General features: G+C 42.1%; 1 protein-coding gene across 2 annotated transcripts; it reads right to left on the bottom strand.

Annotated features, from left to right (window-relative positions):
• Window positions 1-4299: 4299 nt before the first annotated feature.
• Window positions 4300-15099, bottom strand: TAF9B (TATA-box binding protein associated factor 9b). 2 transcript variants are annotated; one of them, XM_055120967.1, is made up of 7 exons: window positions 14808-15099; window positions 14123-14204; window positions 13548-13684; window positions 13338-13472; window positions 12121-12193; window positions 7297-7407; window positions 4300-6448 (listed from the first exon to the last, which is right to left on the bottom strand). In XM_055120967.1, exons 1-7 carry the CDS (start codon window positions 14856-14858, stop codon window positions 6288-6290), a joined length of 750 nt encoding a protein of 249 aa, XP_054976942.1. In that variant the 5' UTR covers window positions 14859-15099; the 3' UTR covers window positions 4300-6287. The 2 variants fall into 2 exon arrangements, with proteins under 2 accessions (XP_054976942.1, XP_054976943.1); XM_055120968.1 differs by lacking the exon at window positions 7297-7407 and having other exon boundaries at window positions 14808-15092.
• Between the last annotated feature and the right edge of the window lie 4581 nt (window positions 15100-19680).

Raw genomic sequence — 19680 nt, 5'->3', positions numbered from 1 at the left:
TCAAGGTTTTTGAAAAATGTGGGCCTCAGTCCATTCATTTATTTGTGATTCTCACTCTCCAGATAATGACAGCTTTTCAACATTTAGCTTTTTGAAAATGAAATCTGCCTTTTTGTTTCTAAGTAACATGCTTATACTGTTAACTTGTTTTCTTCTTATTGAATCACCATGAAATGCAAAGTTGTTCATGAATTGAGGTTTAGTTAGTACCATATACTATGAACTTCTTGATTTTTTTTTTCTTTTTTTGTGGGGGGCGGGGGCACACCCATCAGTGCTCAGGGCCTACTCCTAGCTCTGCTCAGGGGTGACACCTGGTGGTGCTAAGAGAACACTGCATGAAAGGCCTTATCTACTGTCTCTCTGCCCGTAGTTTCTTGATTCTGAGCATTCTGAACAATGCGTGCTCAGGGCTTACTTTGGGCTCTGCTCAGGGGTACTCCTGACAGTGCTTTGGGGACCATGTGTGGTGCTGGGGATTGAACCCTAGTTGGCTGCATGAAAGGCAAGCACCCTACTATTGTTCTATTAACTATTAACTTTTTTCTGGTTTTTAAAGAGATAGTACAGAAAATAAGGTTCTCATCTTGCATGCAGCTGACTCGAGTTCTATACCTAGCAGCATGTATGGTCCCAAGCACTGCACAGAGCCAGGAATAGTTCCTTAGCACTGCTGGGTGTGACCCCAGAATAAAACGAAAGAATTAACTTTGTGTTATGTGCATCTGTTTTGGTTTGGGGCTACACCTGGTTCTTCAGTGAAGAAAATTCTGATTCTTCTGTTGTCCTTGCAGTTTTTCTTTCATTTCATTCATGTTTTTGTGTGTAGGGGACATGCTAGGGATGGAACCCAGATCTCATGCGTGCAGGGCATGCACATGGCTGCAGAGTCAAATCCTAGACACCTTTCCTGTCATTTTGGGGTTTGGGGAGTGAGTAGATATAAATACACAATTCCAAACTGCACTGTGTTAAACCACAGTTTCTGTCCTGGGTATTTGTTTACATACTACATATATGTATTTCACCTATAGTTGAATTCATGGATCACAAAGCTAATAAGTAATAGCAAGGATTCATGTTTGATTCCAAATGATGGTACCTTTTTATTCTACCTCATTCCCAAAATGATGCTTCTAGAATAGAACATTTTGCTTAGTTTGTAGAGAATAGTCAAAATATTTTGGAGAGTGCTTTAAACAAAACAAAAATTTTGGAGTCTTGAATAATTTCATAAAAACTAATTTGTGATTTAATGCTATGCCTATAATTGTAATGAATTAAAAATGTATCATTTCTGCAAACCTCTGATGGAACCATAACTATACTTTTGTTGAGAAGCAGGAATTTTAGTCCAGTCTTTTTTTAGATGAGATCCAAAGATAACTACCCATAGACGCAGAAAAATAATATAAATATTTGGGCTAGAACTTTAGCATACTAATGATTTGTACCCCACTTACGTTTCCCCAGTTTCAGTTTTTAAAAAATTTTGGGCCATATCCAGAGGTGCGCAGGGCTGACTTCTGGCTATGTCCTTAGGGATCACTCCTGGCAGGCTTGGGCGACCATATGTGGTGCTGGTAATTGAACCCTTGTCAACTGCATGCAAGGCAAGCATCCTAACTGCTGTATTATTTCTCAAACCCCGTGAAATTTTATTTTAAATATTTAAAGTATTTGAAAGAATTGTCTAGTAAACATATGCATAAACCTAGCAGCCATTTTATCCATTCAATAATACCTGATTGTAACTTTTTACTAGACTCTGCTCAGGATATTATCCCATTTTGGGCTCATTAATCAAAAGAATAAGTGGGAAAATGCAAATAGCCAAGTCCTTGAGTACTTACTGACTATATGCTTAGGACTTAATAGAGGAAGTATAATGTAGCAATTATGCCATAAAGGAATTTAAAACCTTGTCAAGGAAGATTATATTGAAAACTTTAACAAGCATATAAACTAGAATAGTATAAGGATGCATGTACTCATTTAAGGGTGAATTATGAGTCAATGATAAAAAATTGCAAAGGTTTAGGATTCAGTGTGGAAAACTAGTTTGAGACCCCAGATATTTCCATCCCTTATCATCATCGTCGTCGTCATCATCCTGTTGATTGTCGATTTTCTTGAGCGGTCTCAGTAACGTCTCCTTTCGTCCTAGCCCTGAGATTTTAGAAGCCTCTCTTTACTCGTCCTTCCCAACGGTGCTGCATTGGCAGCTCTTTCAGGATCAGGGGAATGAGACGCATCATTGTTACTGGTTTTGGCATATGAATACGCCATGGGGAGCTTTCGAGGCTCTCCCATGCAGGCAGGAAACTCTTTGGTAGCTTGCCAGGTTCTCCGAGAGGGAGAACTAGGTTATAAGATGTCATGCAGCCGCAAAGCGGCCACATGCTTCTGGGAGCTCGGTTTTATAGTCTCTGGCCGTTGATGAGATTACATGACGCTGGGACAGTTTCTAGGTGTGATTGCCTAGCTACTGGAAAATGGGGGATCTGGGCGAAAGAGGCCCAGTCCTGATCTGATTAGGCTTTAGAGATCTTAGCTCCGGGTCCCGCACACCTGGGTTCCTCTGCCGGTTCCTTCATGCGTGAGGCTTATATGAACATGTGGAGAGGGTCTTGAGCATGGCTGTGGCTGGGTTCTGGAGGTCTTCGGCTGCTGGGACTCTGCTCGCGGCGGGGAGGGAAACTCAACCCACCCCCTCCGAGGGGCCCCGGTGAAGACAGCAAGAGTCTCTTGTGTTGTGCTCTTCCGGGAGCTTGGTTTTATAGTCTCTGCATGTTGGCCATTGATGGGATAACACGGTGCTGGGGGCAGTTTCTGAGTAGGTTGAGTTTCCCTCCCCGCCCTTAGCAGAGCTCTGGCAGCCGAAAACCTCCAGAACACAGCCACAGCCATGCTCAAGGCCCCCATTTTCCAGTAGCTAGGCAGTCATTTCCATCCCTACATAAAATTATTCTTAGTCATAAGCAAATAGTGTTTATAGTGTTTACAGTTTTCTTTACTTTTTTTTGAGCCACGTTCAGCTTTTTTTTGAGCCACGTTCAGCTATACACATGCATCTGAAGATTGAATCTGGGCCTACCACGTGCAAAGCAAGCACCTTACCTGCTAGACTATCTCTCTGGCCCTCCTACTTTCTTTTGTAAAAAATTTCTTGAGTGGTCTTCCCATATGGGTAGGAGGGTAGCCTGGAATGATGCAGTGGGTGGTTGGCAGTAGCTTGGGGTGAACTGGGAGGGGCTGTTCATTTCTTTAAAGAACGTGAATTTCCAGAGGGGCACAGAGTCATTTGTATTTTCAGAAAAGGGGGTGATAATGTTGGGAACCTCTGCTCTTTCTAGCACACAGTATGAATAAAAAAAAAGGATACATAGTAAGATTCCTTCTCTCAGTGCCCTCACTGTTAGGCTTCTCTTCTGAGAGGCAACCACTGGTAAGACTAGTATATTTTCATCGAGTGTATAGAGAAAGCATTCGTGTACATATATTACATCTGACTATACTGAAATATATTTGGTAGTATATTATACACAGTGTTACATCTGTTCTTCAGGTTAGTGTTTTCTTTCCTACACCCTGAGTACTTCATTTCACTCTAGATTCTTTAAACCCAGTGTGCACTGTTATCTTCTATCCTCTCTCCTATGGGCTATAGGTCTGTATTTATACACAGACCAGGGACACATAGTTCTTCCTACTTGTAAAAGGAAGAATTAGGGATGAAAATGCACTCACTCCATTCACATCAGTACATTAAAAATTCTACGTGCAAGCTGCTTTGAAGTCACTCTTGAAACTAGATTACGCTGGATTTAAGTAGGGATGATCTTCAAGATAATGTCATCTTCATCTGAAAGAACAAATCACCTACTGGATGATCTAGTAAGTGAATGAACACTCAGAATGCAACTTCAAATGTATAGTTCCATCAAAGATAGCAGCATGCTAGGGTTATTTTTGTGTGTTTGCCATACGAGGTGATGCTCAGGGATCACTCCTGGTGGGCTTGGGGGATCATGTGGGGTACCAGGGATTGAACCTGGGTTGGCTGCATGCAAGCCAAACACCCTTCCCACTATTAGTTTTTAAGAGGCTTAAGCCCATATTCTTTCAATCATTCTTATTGTTCCTTTGCTTCACTATGTCACATACTGATTCTAAATAAAGTCAAGTGACTTTTTCTAATGTAATTCATCCATTAAGCAAATCTTAATTGGGTTTTGGACTTCAGAATTACCGGAACTCATTCATCATCCTTGAATTCCTTAAGTAAAAGATCAAAGGTAAGCTCAATTTTTTTATTAATAATCTTGGAACAAATACAAACTTTCACATATACCAGTTAAACCTCACAACATCCCTGTGAGGTAGGCAAGGCTGGTGTTATTTTCCTACCAGTGAGGAGAACAAGGCTTAAGTGAAGTAAGGTCACAAATGAAAAATTACGGAGCCAGAACTAGAAACTAGGCTTTATGACATGCTGCCTCCCTGAGAACATTCAAGTAATGATTTCCTATGCTATATAATGAATCTCTCCTATGATGATCAGTTCTTTTGTTACAAGTTTGATACCACTTCTTTTATCATCCCCTACTGTGATGAGTATACCTACTGTGACGAGACGTGTCTTCCTGTTCCTGGGCTACTTATCTTTGATGTATCAAGTACCATCCTAAGACAAAATTTAAGTTTTAAAATTTGAGGATCCCTTATACATGCTCTAAATTATGTTAGGAAAATACATTTTAGAAAATTCTGCAAAGTATCTTTATGTTAGTTATGTCAAACCTAGAAATAATGTTAAGTCTTTGTATTTTTAAACTGTGCAGTATTTCCCAATAAGATGTTCAGGTAGATTTAAATGGCACATAGGAAAAGGTGATTAGCAACATACCATCTTACGGGAAATGAAGTACACATAAGTACAAGTCACATCACACTCATCTGATTTCCTTATTGTTTTCCTCAGGAAGAAAACCTTTTTAGGTCTCATCTTATATATGATATATATATATATATCCTCCGCAACAAACCAGAAAAATGATCTGAATTATACCATTAGGAGTATTCAGACAGTAGTGATCAAAGCAGATATGCATGTGGTAGCACTGTAGCACTGTTGTCCCTTGTTCATCGATTTGCTCGAGCGGGCACCAGTAATGTCTCCATTGTGAGACTTGTTACAGTTTTTGGCATATTGAATACGATACGGGTAGCTTGCCAAGCTCTGCTGTGCAGGCCGGAGACTCTCGATAGCTTGCTGGGCTCTCCGAGAGGAGTGGAGGAATTGAGCCCAGGTTGGCCGAATGCAAGGCAAACCCCCTACCCGCTGTGCTATCGCTCCAGTCCATGCATGTGGTAAAAAGAAAAAGTAACTTTTTATTCAGTGATTTTGCCTAATCCCAGTGTAAATAACGTATTAAGGCAGATTTTAAGTGGTAGCATCTGAGTTAAATTTAGAATTGTGAAATACAGTGGAATTATCAACTTAAAGTATGAGAGTGAAATTGAATGTAAATGACTAAAAAACAACCTGTCCAAAGCAGAGTATGACATTAAATGTAAAAAACAACAGCTCTGGTATAGAGACAAAAAAGTAAATGCAAACCCTTTGGGTTTAAGTGAACATCATACATCAGGGCGTTTAAAGAGCAGGTTTAAAGAAAAGCCTGAAAATGATATGGAGCTGTGTTATCAGGAATTATTTAATATTCTATTTGTTGACTTTTAAATTAAATTGTCATAGGAAGAAAATTTTTTAAGAGTAGAATGTGCAGAAAATGGAGGATCCAGACACATTTGAGGGGTTGGGAAGTAACGAACACCAAGAAACAGATACATTCAAATGGATTTAGAATCTCTCTAAATCCATCCTCCAAACTATGACCCTACATTTAGATCTGTTCAGAAAAGTTGGTGACTGCCTTACCTTACAGAAAGGAAGTAGCAGTTGAATGTATGTGGAAATTGTAAGGTAAGGCTAGTAAGACTGTAAAAACAAACTTTAGTGCTGTTGTCAGTGATCCTGGAGAAAACTGCTTCCAAAAATAGAACTGCCACAGTAGGTCTCGACATTAATAAAACTAAGAAACACTTTGTACTTTAAGCCTAATGAAAAAAATTGGTGCTCACTTTTAAATCTTAACAGTTCTAACTATTGCAGCTATATTTATGATTTCTAAGATAACACTTGAAAAGATCTAGAATGTTCTCATTTAGTACATGGGGCTCAAAATTGACTACACATTTGAAATGCACCTTGACTATATTCTTTACATTGTATCATTGTCATCATCTTCATGTTTTCTCTTCAATGTCTTTGATTCATTGGCTGAATTCTGTGATGAAACCATGTTGGTGGTAATAAGAATATTTTTTTGCCCAATCATTGAAGGATTGATCAGAACATTTTGAACTGCCGTTGTTGTAGGAACTGTAAACAGAAGAAAACATCCCCAAACTGAATTAGCCCAAATCAGAAACTTATGGTAAAAAGCACACAAAATAAGTAAATAACTAATTATGTAATAGCATAAATTTCAACTGTACTTTATAAGAAACCTTGGTAATTTTAATGCATCAAGAGTTGAATTACATTTTTAATGCCTGAAAGTATTTTTTTTATTTTTTTTAATTGCCTGAAAGTATTTAAATGCCACAAGATTATACAAGTTCTACATTTTAAAAACTTAATCACCTAGAATTTCAATTAGTAGTACTTATTACTGAAGTTTTACTCCTGATAGAAAATACATAGTCAAGGTAAAACTTTACGTTTAACTTACAGCCAATATTTTATGTAAGATCTTTACTACATGCATTTAATTTTCAGAAAATGAAATCTACAGACATGTATTAATTAATCATACTATAACTGAATTCCATTTCTATTTTAACTCCACATGTATCCTATAGAGTGAGCAAAGGTAAAATTACATTTGTTGTACACCAAAGTCTATTATTTTTTCAACTAACCCTCACTGGTTTTTCCTGAAGATGCTTTATATTAGTTCACAGTATTCTTTGAGAATCTCTGATCACAATAAACACCTTCCCTTCTCTCTCTCTGAAAATGTTAAAAAGATGTAAATTTTCGTATTTTAGTGGGTTTGTGAAGGATCAGTACCTGCATTATCACTGGCATCTTTCTTTCATATTAAAATGTCTTTCCAACTTTTTGCTACAGGAACACAAGCTCTTGTGTTATAAAGTATTCAGAAATGTTAAAATACTGAAAAGGTATTTTAAACCACTTGCCACCCATGCCCCCTGTCACGTTACCTGGTTTGATGGGTGTGGACTGAGAAGTTGGAATCTGCACTGTAAATCTCTGGCTTGTCACTGATACTGGAGTTGCAACTTTATTTGGGACAGACATTGTTTGTGGGGTTGCTGTAGTTACAATTAACAGACCATGTAATTAGTTAGATGACTTATTATGGGGTTTCACTCTGCATTCCTTAGCTTACTAGAAATTAACACAGAAACTTAAAAGGTGAGAAGAAAAATCATTAGAAATGAAGAGCAAAGTAACTTTAAAAGCTGGAGGTATAGTACAGCGCTAAGGGCATTTTTCTTGCATGCGAATGGGTTGGGTTCGATTCCCAGCACTCCATATGCCCATTTAGCAGTAATTCCTGAGAGCAGAGCCAGGAACAGGTCCTGAGCATCACCAGCGGTGGCCTTCAAACCAAGCCAAAATGAAAGCTCTCAAATATTTAGATCTGAAAATTCAGAATAGCATAGTGGTGAAGAATATAGGTTTTGGGTGGGAAGGGAGATAATACAGTGGGAAAATTCTTGCTTTGCAAGTGGCAGATTCAATATCTGACCAACATCTAAGCCCTGCTAGGAATGATCACTGAAAGCAGAGCCAAGCGTGTGCCCTGAGCACAGCTGAGTATAGACAGCCCCCACCCACAATGTAGGTTCTGGTGCCTAGGACTTGAAATTCCGTTTAAGTTTTCTCACCTACCAGCAAAATGTCCTTGGGAAAGTTATTTAATCTTTCCTGTCTCAGTCGTCTCATCTGTCAAATGGGGATAATTATCTCACAGGATTCTTGTGAGAACTAAATCATGTCAAGTGCTTCAGCTAATGACTGGCACTGTTTTAGCTACAGGAAGTAGAGTGTTGAAGGAAATTAGCAGAATAAATATCTAATTTTTTGTTAATTTAGGTGAGATTTTGTTACTTGCTGAGAACAAAATATCTGCTATGCATGAAGCTATATCAATTTGCACATAACAAGAGCCGATGAAGTACATTTCATAGGATCCACAAGTGGGCCTGAAAACGACATTTCTTTACTGTATTCACACTTTTTAAAGCAAAACAGATTTTGAGATAACCTAGTAGCACTGTAGTTCCTCCCATTGTTCACCGATTTGCTCGAGCAGGCACCAGTAACATCTCCATTGTGAGACTTGTTACTGTTTTTGGCATAAGGAATACGCCACAGGTAGCTTGCCAGACTCTGCCGTGTGGGCGGGATACTCTCGGTGGCTTGCCGGGCTCTCGAGAGATTACCTAGTATATCTCTAAATGATACCCATTGTTTCAAGGTACATTCAAATGTTACCCCATATTTTTGTGATGCCAGAAATCAAACCCTGAATTTCACAAGCAAGGCATGGGTTTTTACCACTGAACCCACTCCCTGACAATACCACTCAATTTATGTTTTTTGGTTTTTGATTTTTGTGCCACACCTGTAGTACTTGGGGCATACTCTTGGCTTTGTGCTCAGGGATTATTCCTGGCAGGCTTAGAGGACCATAGGGGGTGCCAGAGATCGAACCCAGAGTTTGGCCATGTGCAAGGCAAATGACCTGCTTGCTGTACTATTACTGTGGTCAAATACTACCCAATTTTATAAAATTCTTCTTGATTTCTGAAATCCCCTTTATACATTATACAGGCCTTATGTTTTGTAATTATAACCTTGGCTAGCATTTTTTATCCTTGTTAGCACAGGAATTTTGTGCCTTTATCCTACTGGGCATTTAAGGAATGTCTGCTTAATGACTGAAAGTTGAAAGACTCAGTTTTAATGTGTATACTGACATAACTTTCTCAAAACAATCACTAATGGAAATGTGCTTTTTCTGGGTTTTTCCTTTGAGGAAGTAAGCTATCCATACTGGAACCAGCACTGTACTCAGGGGAGTTCCTAAAAATAACACAACTTTGTGACCATTATCTTTAGGGATAAAGTGGAACAATGTCCAAAAGTATCCAGACATATGGGATCCAAATGTAAGGCCTTGCTCTAGCATCTTTAAAAAAAATTGGGGAGGGGGCATACCCAGCCATGTTTAGGGAATACTCCTGGCTCTGTGTTCAGGGATCATTTCTGATGGGCTTGGGGGACCACAGGGCATACTGGGAATCTAGCTTCCAGTGGGCACGTGCAAGGAAGTGCCCTACTCATTGTTCTACCAATCCAACCCCTAGCAGCTAGCTTTTTTAAATGGGCTGTGACCCCAAATATAGTAAGGTAACAATGTGGGGATTGAGAAAAACCTGGCAATGGTAAAAGGTTTCTGAACACACGGCAGCCCGTTAATCCAAAATCAAGTGTTTCTGAGGTATTTTTGGCAGTGCTCACCTGTACTGTTAGTGGAAAAAGTTGATGAAGCCTTGCTAACATAGCTTCATCCTTAGGCAGATTTTCCCATGTATTAAAATGTAAAATGACTAATCCAAAAACTTTGGTGAGGCTTAATGAAGTACTTTATTTTCTCAAAAAAAAATCCCAAGGCAGATATTTTCTTGGTCATTATCAGAACTAATTATTGTCTAAGTAAGAAGTTGGGCTTTAAAGCTAAACAAAGTATCAGTTTAGATACTTTATAAAACTCATTAAAATTTTTTGTTTCTTTTTTTGTGCCACACCTGGTGGTGCTCAGGGATTCATTAGTCTTGGCTCTGCCCTCAGGGGTGAGTTCTTGTGGTACTTAGGGGATCAAACTCGGGTTAGCTGCATTCAAGGCATGCACCCTGTCTGCTGTACTATTGCTCTGCCCCTATTAATTTATTTTTAAATTTAAGAACTTTATTTGTACTTGTAGTTATTTTTTTAAATTCTGGTTGCCATGCTGTGCCGAGGATGAAACTTGGGGTCTACATCCTGGGCCCTTTGTGTGTGTGTTTGTTTTTTTGAGGTGCCGCTGACTGAACCCCAGTTCTCACACATGCAAAGCAAATGTTCTATTACTGAGCTACATTGCTGGTTCTTTTTATATTTGTGATGCTTTGGACTGAACTCCAAACCTCACACATGTCAGATATCTATACTGTCTTCAATAATAGTTTTCAGCCCTTTCCTCTCTTAGGATCCAAGAAATCTAAAATATGTATAATGTTTAGGAAAATGAATTACAACTTATAATTAAAATTATTTACTTGCCAATGGGTGTAACTGATTACCAAAGCCTAGAATTGTTCTTAAATGGCATTCAAGTACTACTTCTACAGATAACAGTCATCATTGGATGGACATGGAGAGTATCACGCTGAGTGAAATGAGTTAGGAGGACAGAATGATCGCACTCATTTGTGGAACATACAAAAACATGATGCAAGCCTAATACCCAGTGACATTATTCTACAGTTGGAAGCCTGCCTCAAGTGAGAGGGGAGAATGCAACTGGAATAGAGAAAGGACAGCCATTTAAAAGTCGCATCAATTATATATATAAAGTCTGTTCCCAAATGTTGCAGGTAGAAGAATAAAGCAGATACTATATCAGGCTGAAATGCTGAAATGAAATAGCATTATAAGAATATGGAAGACACTTCTACATACCTTAACCAAATGGTCATATAAGAGATGTTCTATGTACAAAATTCATTATAAGTGGTAAGAGCCAAGAAAATGATAGGATTTGGTTTTTGTTTGTTTTTTTTGAAAACACATTGACCATGAAATGAGTCAAGTAGGAACACGGGACAAAAAGTTAATCTACTATTGTCCTTAAACAATGGCATTAAGCAATTGTTTCTAAATGCCAGTCTCCACTAAAATGAACCTCAACTCTGAAGAAATGGCTGTGTGTAGGACTGGGATAGGGAAATATTAAGAAAAACTCAGAACATCTTATGCCTGAAAGCAAGAAATGCTCGTATGTCTGTAGAGAGCTGTCAAATAAGACACAAGAGACTCCTTCAAGGGGCTCCCTCTAACCAAAAGGACAATCAGTATTTTAAATACTGTCTGGACACCCTTGAGCTGTGTTAAAGGCTTTTTTATGGTTTTGGGCCACACACAGTGGTGCTCAGGGATCTCTCCTGAGGGGAATTTAGTGAGGGGCAAATGGGATGCTGGGTATTAAAACCTAGTCAGCTGCATGAAAGGCAAAGTGCCCTATCCACTGTCTTAACTCTGGACCAATTGTACATTTTAAACTAACGCTGACTACAGTCTCTTGCACATTTACTCAGGAGTTCCATTTCATTTCATAACAACTTTTATTTTTTATGGAAGACAGAACACAAGCATCAGTATCACAAGTTTTGCTGTAGGGGCCACATCCAGTAGTTGATGACTGGTATTCTGGGGGGCATCTGGTGCCAGGGATCAAATCCAGAGCCTTGTACGTGAAAAGGTATGTGCATATCTACCTCCTGAATCACATTCACAGCTATGACACAGTTTATATACTAACACCAATACTTGACAATGCCCTATTTTGTACTCTTTTTTTTTTTTGCTGGTGTGGTGTTGGGGGGTGGATGGGAAAATAGCCAGCTTTACTCTGGGCTTACTTCTAGCTTTGCCCTCAGTGACTAGTCCTGGTGGGCTTGGGGTATCATATGTGGTGCTGGGGATCAAACCAGGAACGGTTGTCTGCAACACAAGCACCCTGTCCCCATTTGTACTCCACTTGGATATTTTTGTGACCTTTTCATTGTGAAATCTGTAAAAAGTATGTTTATAGCTTTACCAGAGTATGAGTAAATGATATCAGTGGCAACACACAAATGGGGAAATGTGACCAGTGGCAACGCACAAATGGGGATTTCTGACTCTCCTTTTGATTTGGAATGTAGTGTGAGATACTTCTTTATTAACCAGAAAAGCCTTTTCTGCCTCTTACTTACCTACAGTAGGAGTGGTAGGTCTGCTACTAGCGCCAACATTTAACCGTGGAACTAGTCTTCCTTGGTTAGGCCCCTACAGAATTGAAAAACAAATTTAATTTCATTGTTGTTACAATTTGACACCTAAAATTCCCAGAACAAAACCAAGATAGTTGATGTGAATTACTAGTAATCCATGGCAAGAATATCCTAGTTTTTGTTGTTGTGCCAGCAATGTCTTCTTTATTTGATATATAATTAGCATATAGCTCGGTATAAGTTTAAGGCTTAGTGCATGTTTACCACATGGGAAGTGACTGATTACCATAAAAAGATATTAAGTTGTGCTAACATCTACTCCTATAGATACAATTCTATCTTCGTTCTGAATCTACCATTGAAACCAATGTTTTCACAAACATGTCTGTATCTAATATGTATCTGTCCAATATGGATACTGATATATGTTTCTTCTGTATAGTATTTAAGTTTAAAGTAGAATCTTATTTGGGGATGATATCTAACTTCCTAGTGACTTTAAGTCAACATTTTAACTCAAAATCTTAGACAATGAAGACTGCCCTATGTGGGGAATATGTTTTCACTCATGGGAGAGATTTTGGTCATATTTCAGAAAGCCAGTCCAATTCTTGATATATACATATATATCAAGATATATATTGAACTGATACATATCAGTCCAATTCTTGATATATAATTAATTTCATATGGTGGAAGGATTAGGAATTATCAGACTTGAGAATCCTAGCTTTGCTACTAACTCCATAGATACGTTTGGGCTCACTTTTATGATGTGGAATGTAAATGTTGGGTTGGATAAAAACCCAAAGTTTCTTTTGGCTATAAATATTCTGTATCTTTTATGTTTTAACATAGCAGCTAATCGGCGATATGGTATTTTTCAAGGCAGTAACTTAAAAATTCCTAGTTAATTAGCTTTAGCCTTCATCTACTGCATTAGCTACAAGAATTTGTTAACACACCTCACCTTTCAAAAAAGTTAAGGTGATTGAAAATGCTTACCTTCTTATTATTTATTTATCTTTATTTTTGAGTCACACCCGGGGTGCACAGGAGTCACTCCTGGCTCTGCACTCAGGAATTACCCTTATCGATGCTCAGGGGACCATAGGGGATGCTGGGAATGGAACCTGGGTGGGCCCTGTGCGAGGGAAACGCGCTACCTGCTGTGCTATCGCCCCACCCCCCACACTTACCTTTTTAATTAAGGATTTCAGCCTATAGTTTGGAGCAGTTAAGCAGTATCTGTCGGGTGGCAGTCTGGGTCCTGCATATGGCTTAATCAGTGGTAAAGGGGTTTGATTCTTCTGCCTTGCAATGTCCAGTAAAAACTAAAAGCAAAAAACTTTTTTAGAAGTACAATTGGAAAAAATCATAAGATAAACTTCAAATAAAAATTTGCTTACATCTCTCGGGGGAGGAGAGGTAAAAGATTGGTCTGCACGGCACTGGATTGCCAGTCTCACATCATCTGCATCGACATTGGGTTTCTTAGCATGGCTGGAATACATTTTTGCATCATCCAGAATGGTAGTCACATATCCTTTAAGAGTAAAATATTATTTTCACACAGATATGAAAACAGCTTAATACCTATGACTGTTATTCCTGTCGGTGCTAGGGAACAATATGGGATGAGGGGATTGAACCTAGGTCAAGTCACTTGCATGCAAGAGAAGTATCTTAAGCACTGTTCTATCCCTCCGCCCCCGTGGACATTTTTCTCAGTTAAAAAATCTCACTACTTTCTAGGTTTATGAATTTTGGTTCTGATATCTAATTGTATATAACACATTGTAATGTCATCTCGATGCAACTAACTTGAAATATACCACACGAGAACTGCTTCTGCCCGCCTTCTTTTTCCCCGATCTACTCCGAATTCGACTCAATGCGCTGGAAATTTGGTTCACGAATGTCTAGACAACAAAACAGTGCACACCTTCCCAAATCAGGCCGATTTTTTTTTTTTTGAACTTACGGAAAGCGAATTCCAACATTTGATTGATAACTCTTGGTTCGTACTCCGTAATCCCCATATCCTTGAGGATCTGTGCCATCACCTACAAATGCAAAGAAGAGTGAGCAGGCATCCCCCGGGTGCGGGGCCGCGCGGCCGGGCCGGAGTGCAGTTACGTAAGGTCCCCGTCTCCCTCCCGGGCTTCCCCCAGCCCTGCTCCCGCTGGCCCGCCAATGCCGTCGCCCTGGCCGCCTGGCAGAAACGCCGAGCGCGGCGTGTGTGGGGGGTGGGTGGGAGCGGGCTGGGGGGTGCGGGGGCGGGGGCAGAGGGACGCGAGAGGTCGGGGTTGGCTTGCCCGGCCGCGGGGGGGTGGCCACCGCCGGCTGTCAGTTCCCGGCTGCGGGGACGGGGCGGGCGCGGCGCGGCCGCCACGGGCGACGGGCGACGGCGTCGGGGCTCGCAGGCTGCCCGGGAGACAAAGGCCGGCGCCGGCCCTGAGCGCCGCTCGCTCCCCCGGGGGCGGCCGGAGGGCGCCGGGGCGCGGGGTGGGGGTGGCCGGGGCGCCCCAGCCCGCGCCCCCCCTCCCGCCACTCCCTGCGGCCTCCCCCGGGCCGCCGCGGCCGCCGGGCACAGCGTCCCGCGGGCGCCTGGCGGGGGCCGCCTCCCCGGCCGCGCTCCCGGCCCCGCTCCCGCCGCCCGCGCTCACCAGCGCATCCCGCGGAGCGTTCTTGGGAGGCGCCATCTTGCCCGGCTCCATGTTCCCCAGCCCGCGTCAGCGGGGACACGGCCGCTCCCGGCGCCGCGCACGCTCCGCCCCCACGGCCCGCGCCGGGCGGGGGCAGCCGCGCTGGAAAAGCCCAGAAGCTCGCTCGTCGCCCGCCTCCTCCTCTTCCCTGCCCGGGGCGGCCACCCCGGCCCCGGCCGTGGCCCCCGAAAGTCTCCGGAGGCCCTTCCTGCACCCGCCTCCGCGGAGGCCTAACCACAGGGACATCGCCCAGGCGGACTGCAACGCCCCACACACAGCCCAGATGTGTATGGCAAATACATGCGAGGCGTCACGGGGTTCAATTTACCAGTTACACAGGCGGGGTGCGGGGGGGGGGGGGAGGTTTACTGTGATTTTTTTTTTCTTTTTGGGTCACACCCGGTGATGCACAGGGTTACTCCTGCCTCTGCACTCAGGAATCACTCCTGGCCGTGCTCAGGAGACCACATGGGATTCTGGGAATCAAACCCAGGTTGGCTGCGTGCAAGGCAAACGCCCTACCCGCTGTGCTATCGCTCTAGCCCCTTACTGTGATTCTTGGTGGTGGAATATGTGCACTGGTGAAGGGATGGGTGTTCGAGCATTGTATAACTGAGACTTAAATCTGAAAGCTTTGTAACTTTCCACATGGTGACTCAATAAAAGAATAAATTAAAAAAAAACTTGATCTCACGTATTTGGCTGATCCTAATTTTATTGGCCAAATCCAACAACTCAGTATGCTGCTCTCCAAACAGGGGGCCTTAGCTCAACTTTTTTTTTTATTCTTTACTTTTTAATTTTATTATTTCATTTTAAATTTGTATTGAATGACCGTGATCTAGATAGAGCATTACAAAATTGCTCATAATTGCATTTCAGCCATACAATGTTCGCATAACACCCGTCCCTTCGCCAGTGTAATTTTCCAGCACCAATGTCCTCAGTTTCCCTCCCCCACCCCTTCAAGCCACCTTCCTCCCCAGACTGCCTCTATGGCAGGCACCTCTCTTCTCTCTCTCTTTCTCATTTTAAGTGTTATGGTTTGCGATACAGATGCTGAAAGGTTATCATGTATATCCCTTTACCTGTTTTCAACACTCGGTACTTGTACAGAGTGATCATTTCCAACTTAACATTGTCAAGATGGACCCTTCTCTATCTTAAATTCCCTCCATCTCCCACACCACTAACCAACCATTGACCAGTCCTCCGGGCTTGTTTTCCCTGGCCCTGGATATTAGTTTCATGCTGTTTTTATATCCCACAAATAAGTGCAGTCATTCTATATCTGTCCTTTTCTTCTGACCCATTTCACTCAGCATTATACTCTCCAAGTCTATCCATTTATAGGCAAATTTTATGACCTCCTCTGTCCTTACAGCTGTATAGTATTCCATTATGTAGATGTGCCATTACTGTATCATTGTCATCCTGTTGATCGTCGATTTGCTCGAGTGGGCACCAGTAATGTCTCTATTCATCCTAGCCCTGAGATTTTAGAAGCCTCTCTTTACCCATTCTTCACAGTGATGGCGCATTGGAGGCTCTTTCAGGGTAAGGGGAATGAGACCCATCATTATTACTGTATTTGGCATATCGAATACACCACAGAGAGTTTGCCAGGCTCTGCCATGAGGGCAGGATGCTCTCAGTACCTTGCCAGGTTCTCTGAGAGGGAGAACTAGGCTATAAGAGGGCCGCACAGTTTCAGGAGCATTGTTTTATAGTCTCTGGATCTTGGCCGTTGATGGGATTACACGGGCGCTGAGGGCAGTTTGTGGGTGTGGCTGCCAAGCTACTGGAAAACTGGGGATCTGGGTGGAGGAGGCCCAGTCTCGATCCGAGCAGACTTGGAGATCTCAGCTCCGGGTTCCTCACACCTGGGTTCCTCGGCTGGTTTCGTCATGCGTGAGGCTTGTCCGAACGTGTGGAGAGGGCATGGCTGTGGCTGGGTTCCAGAGGTCTTCGGCTGCTGAGGCTCTGCTTGGCGCAGGGAGGGCAACTCAACCCGCTCCCCCTCTGAGGGGCCCCGGTGAAGACAGCCAGGCATGGGGGAAAGAGACTCTGTGGGATGTACCATAGTTTCTTTTATCCAGTTGTCTGTTCTCAGACACTCAGGTTGTTTCCAGATTCTGACTATTGTGAATAGTGCTGCAGTGAATATAGAAGTGCAGATGGTGTTTCTGCTGTGTTTGGACCCCCAGGGTATATTCCCAGAAGTGGTATTGCTGGGTCAAATGGGTATTTCAACTTTTAAAGTCCTATTATGGTTCCATGTCGTACTGATGAAAAATTAATCTTTGATGGCCTGTAAGATTCTGCACTGAAGTTCATTCAGTCTTATCCTTTGGCTTGAGCAATATAATCTCTGTAGCAGCTAGGGCTCACCACAAACCCGCACTCGGTCTCCATATTGCCCTCTCCTCCTCACCACATATCAGCCTGAGTGATTCTCTGTTTTTGTGTTTGTTTTGTTTTGTTTTGGGAAGGGCTACACCCAGTGGTGCTCAAGGGTTTCTCCTGACTCTGCACTCTTGGTGGTGCTCAGCAAACCATATAGGATGACGGGATCAACACAGATCTGCCACATGCAAGGCAAAAGTCCTACCTGCAGTACTATCATTCTGGCTCCAGTCTGAATGACTTTCAAAATTATGTATGAAATTCTATCAGCAACAGTATTGTAAACCACAATGTAAAAACTTATTTTTTAAAAAAAGTGCCTCATAGAGGCACACTGGTGGATGGGAGGGAAATGGGGGAGGGGAGGGGGCATTGGTGGAGAGAAGTGGACACTGGTGAAGGGATCAGTGTTAAAACATTGTATGCCTGAAACCTAATCATGAATAATGTAATTTAATGGTGACTAAATAAAAACAAAAACAAACCAAAATTTAGTGGGTCCTTTTCTCTCGAGTACTAGCTTATCTCATCTTGCTCCACTGAATCAGTACACCAGGGTATTCTTTTTTTATTAGTGAATCACCGTGAGGTACAGTTACAAATTTACAAACTTTTGTGCTTGTGTTTCAGTCATACAATGGTCTAGTACCCATCCCTCCACCAGTGCCCATTTTCCACCACCAATGGTCCCATCATCCCTCCCACCATGCCCACCCCATCCTCTTGACCCCATCCCGCCTCTGTGACAGGGCATTCCCTTTTGCTCTCTCTCTCCTTTTTGGGTGTTCCCACCAGGGTATTCTTTTTTTTAACAGAAAGTACAGTTTTATTTTTTTTAATTTATTTTATTGAATCACCATGTGGAAAGTTACAAAGTTCTCAGGCTTATGTCTCAGTTACACAATGCTCAAACACCCATCCTTTCACCAGTGCCCATATTCCACCACCAAAAAGAAAAAAAAAACAGTATACATCCCACACCCCACCCCCAACCACCCCCCCTGCATAACTGAAAAATTTCACTTCCTTTTCTCTTTACCTTGATTACATTCCATATTTCAACACAATACTCACTATTGTTGTTGGAGTTTCAACACAGAACTCACTATTCTTGTTGGAATTTATCCCCCAAGAATATGGCCCTATTGACAGGGAAATATTTGATAATTAGTTTTCCACTGATGAGAATGAAGAGATATAAAGTCGCGCATCTGCAGTAGTGACCGAGCGGTTTTAGGATTTCTGTATTTTAGTAATTAAGTCCAGGGAGATTTAAGTTGGAAATTGAATCATTTCCCTTCCTGGGGCAGCATGGAGCAAAAGCTTAGTTCATAGGCAGGAGACATGGCTGCAAGCACTCGCTGGAACCCCAAGTCATATAGCTGGCTCTGGATCCTACTCGTTCGGCAGCCAAGCGGCTGTGCAAAGGCATGGCCACCCAGGTCGAATCTCGGCGGAGCTCAAACCAGCACCGGCCCCGGCCCGAGACTGCCCAGGTGTCCCGCTGTTTCAAGTTCAAAGCACATTTTTTTTTCCACGCCACCAAGTTCATACCTACTTAAAAGTCCCATAAAATGGCGGACACCACACCTCTTCCTCCCAGAGGGAAGAAAAACCAAGGAAGAAGGATATTTCCTCTGTTAGCCGGCATGGGGCAAAAGCTTAGTTCACAGTCTGGAGACATGGCTGCAAGCACTCGCTGGAACCCCAAGTCATATAGCTGGCTCTGGCTCCTGCTCATTCAGCAGCAAAGCGGCTGTGCAAAGGCATGGCCACCTGGGTCTCCACCAGGGTATTCTTGATCTTGAGTTTTGGCCAAGTCCCCAGGAGCATTAACATTGCTACCAGTGGGAACTCTCATCCCAACACTGATTTCCAAGCTCTACTTAGTCCTTATCTCTGTTTACTTTGATCAACCACTATTTAAGACTAAAAGTGATTTTTTTCCCTTTTCAAATAGGTAACATATGTACAGGGTACAGATTGAAATATATATTACAATGATTCTGTATTTTCATTTGTTTCATGTTATAACATTCACATACATAATTAAAACATGCTTTTATTATTTGATTTTACTTATGATGTTACAATAGTATTAAAATTAATGATATTGATACACAAAATTACTACACCCCACCATTAACTCCCTCTCCATCCTCCCTTTGGCAATTAGCTCTATATTCCATCCAATGCCACTGGTTTGTTAAAAATAATAGAAAGTACCCAAGAGTGAAAAAGAAACTTAAAACTAGAAAAAGTTATTGGAGAGATAGAGCAGTGTTAGGATACCACACGTTCCCTTGAGCACCCCCAGTGTGCAGCTGACCTGGAGCCCCTTTCTCCCAGTTCTCCCCAACCCCGAAGATGTGCCCCCTAGTGGTCCTGGGCACTTCAGGGCTCCAGAAATACCACATTTTTGGCAGAT

Source organism: Sorex araneus, chromosome X (assembly GCF_027595985.1).
Source record: "Sorex araneus isolate mSorAra2 chromosome X, mSorAra2.pri, whole genome shotgun sequence".
Taxonomy (NCBI): Eukaryota; Metazoa; Chordata; class Mammalia; order Eulipotyphla; family Soricidae; genus Sorex; species Sorex araneus.
The sequence above is the reverse complement of the archived record's forward strand: the minus strand, read 5'-3'. Positions and strand labels throughout refer to the sequence as shown.

Excerpts from the sequence above, each read along its gene's own strand:
- TAF9B (XM_055120967.1), bottom strand. The coding sequence starts at position 14,858 with ATGGAGCCGGGCAAGATGGCGCCTCCCAAGAACGCTCCGCGGGATGCG. Across the intron at positions 13,685-14,122 it reads AATGTTGGAATTCGCTTTCC|GATATGTGACTACCATTCTG; the intron begins GTAAGTTCAAAA and ends TTACTCTTAAAG. Across the intron at positions 13,473-13,547 it reads CCTCTCCTCCCCCGAGAGAT|TTTTTACTGGACATTGCAAG; the intron begins GTAAGCAAATTT and ends TTTTGCTTTTAG.